At 39.4% G+C, this 2314-nt stretch overlaps 1 protein-coding gene across 1 annotated transcript; it reads right to left on the bottom strand.

Moving 5' to 3' along the window:
• Positions 1–854: 854 nt before the first annotated feature.
• Positions 855–1463, bottom strand: LOC105836123 (golgin subfamily A member 6-like protein 6). Its single transcript, XM_012679949.2, has one exon. It carries the CDS (start codon positions 1461–1463, stop codon positions 855–857), a length of 609 nt encoding a protein of 202 aa, XP_012535403.1.
• Positions 1464–2314: the final 851 nt, after the last annotated feature.

Raw genomic sequence — 2314 nt, 5'->3', positions numbered from 1 at the left:
ACATTTTCATTTTTCTGGCGTAGTCGCCCCTGAATATCCTTTCTCCTATGCTTCACGTCTTCTTCATCGCTACTGTTGCCCTCTTGAACCTTTCCGCAATCTGTTTCTCTATTCCTTCGTTTTTCTGCAGTATATAGCCTAGGTACTTTATTTATTTAACTTCTTCAATGCTTTGGTCACACCATCTCCATTCTCTTTTCTTCTTTCTTCCTTTTCCGTCCTCAAATACTAATATCTTCGACTTTTCTGTATTAAGTACCATATTTTTCCTCTCTAAGTATCTCTTAAAACGTTTTATCATTCTTTTTAGTTCTTCTTTACTTCTCGCTAGTAGTACCATGTCGTCCGCGTATGAGATTGTCCAGAATTTTTCCCTTCCTACTGTTACTTCTCCTACCTGTTCCTTCTTCATTTCCTCTTCTAGATCCGTTACATAAATGTTAAACAGTGTCGGGCTCATCGGGCACCCCTGGCGTACTCCTCTCTCGGTCCAGAAATCTTCTGTCCTTCTTTCTCCTATTCTTACGGTGTTCTTAGTTTCCCTGTAGGATTCCATAACTCTTTTTCTTAGATGATCATCTACTCCTATGTGTTTCAACATTTGATTTAGCTCCAGTCTGTCTACCCTGTTAAATGCTGCTTTCAGATCTGCGAAAAACGCGAAAACTATTCCTCTCTTCTTGCTCAGCTCCTTGTTCACAATGTAGTTTAACACATAGATCGCATCTACCGTCCCTCTTTCTTTCTTAAAACCGAATTGAGTTTCTCGTAGTTTTCCCTCCGCTGCTCTCATTAACCTGTCATTCAAAATACTAGCATATATTTTGTAAGCCGTATTCAGAAGAGTTACTCCTCTAGTTTCCAACTTCACTCTTCTCTCCTTTTTTGAAAATCGGACAGATTATTCCTTTAATCCAATCTCCTGGTAATTTTCCATGTTTTTTCCAGACCCCGTTCAGCAGTCTTCCCAGAACCTCTCCTGTTTCTCCCGACATATATTTCCATGCTTCGTTCTCTATATCATCTTCTTCTGGGACTTTCTCCATTTTCAGTTTCTTCCATTGGTTATCCAATTCTTCCGTCGTTAGTTCTGTTACCTCTTCGCCTCTTTTATTCTCCTCTTCTTCCTGTTGCCAGGTTATCCTTTCTTCTTTTCCTCTTAGTAGGTCCATAAAGTGTTTTTTCCAGTTTCCCAGCTCTATTTCTTCATCTATGCCTTCTCTCTTCTTTCTATATTTATTTATGTACTTCCATGCTTCTTTTTCTGTGCTGATGTTCTTTATTTTCCTCTCCTCTTTTTCTTCGTGTCTTTTCTTTTCTTCTTTGCACCATTCTTTATAGTGTTTCCTTTTTTGAACATAATCTTCTCGGCTGATCTTTCCTTTTTTCATTCTCCTCATCATCGCCCTTAGATATCTCTTCTTTCTCTTCCATTCTTTACTGTGCCATTCTTTTTTCCCCATCTTCCATTTCTGTCTTTTCTTTTTAAACTTCGTGATTGAACTTTTCACCTTTGCTTTCAGTTCCTGCCAGATTTCCTTGTTCTCTTTTTGCTCACAAGTCCAACCTTCACAACGTTCTCTATAGCACTTTTTTCTTTCTTCGCTTCAGTCACTGATCTCTATGATTTCCGTCTTTTCTTTTATTCGTCTGTGTATTCGGTCCTTCTAATTCCACTTCTAGTGGCACGTGATCTGACTCCGTCCTGTCTCCTTCGATCACTTTCTTAATGTCCTCCTCCGCCTTTTCATTTGCAATTACATAGTCCACCACTGACGCTCCTACTTCCCCGTTGTAGGTCCAGTCGCCTTCCCTGTTATAGCTACCGTTTAAAATCATCCACCCTCTCTCTACAATTTTGCTTATTAGCATTCTTCCCTCTCTATTTATCACTTTGTCTCTTGACTCCCTCGATGTTCTTACCTTTCCTTCCTCTTCTTTAATTGGTCCTCCTTTTCTTCCGGTCCTTGCACTGTAGTCTCCTCCTAACATTATGTGCTCTTCCTCCTCTTCTTGGATTAGATCCGTTATAACATTCATAGTTTCCTCTATGACCTGGAGGTACACCGTAACAATTCTCCACCTAATTCCGTTGTAGCTTAGTTTTATCTCCGCTATGTTGTAGCTTAGTTCTCTGAAATTTGTATCTTTTAAGTTCTTTTTTACTGCTGTAATTATACCTTCTTTGGCTCTCCCTTTCTTGTGTTCTCTCCTTGCCGGTATACAGTTCCATCTAAATTTATTTGGCAACTTATCTTTTATTTTCCTCCATCCTTCTGCTTCAATCCATGTGTCTGTTAAACCTAAAACGTCG

The sequence above is a fragment of the Monomorium pharaonis genome, chromosome 1 (assembly GCF_013373865.1).
Source record: "Monomorium pharaonis isolate MP-MQ-018 chromosome 1, ASM1337386v2, whole genome shotgun sequence".
Taxonomy (NCBI): domain Eukaryota; kingdom Metazoa; phylum Arthropoda; class Insecta; order Hymenoptera; family Formicidae; genus Monomorium; species Monomorium pharaonis.
The sequence above is the reverse complement of the archived record's forward strand: the minus strand, read 5'-3'. Positions and strand labels throughout refer to the sequence as shown.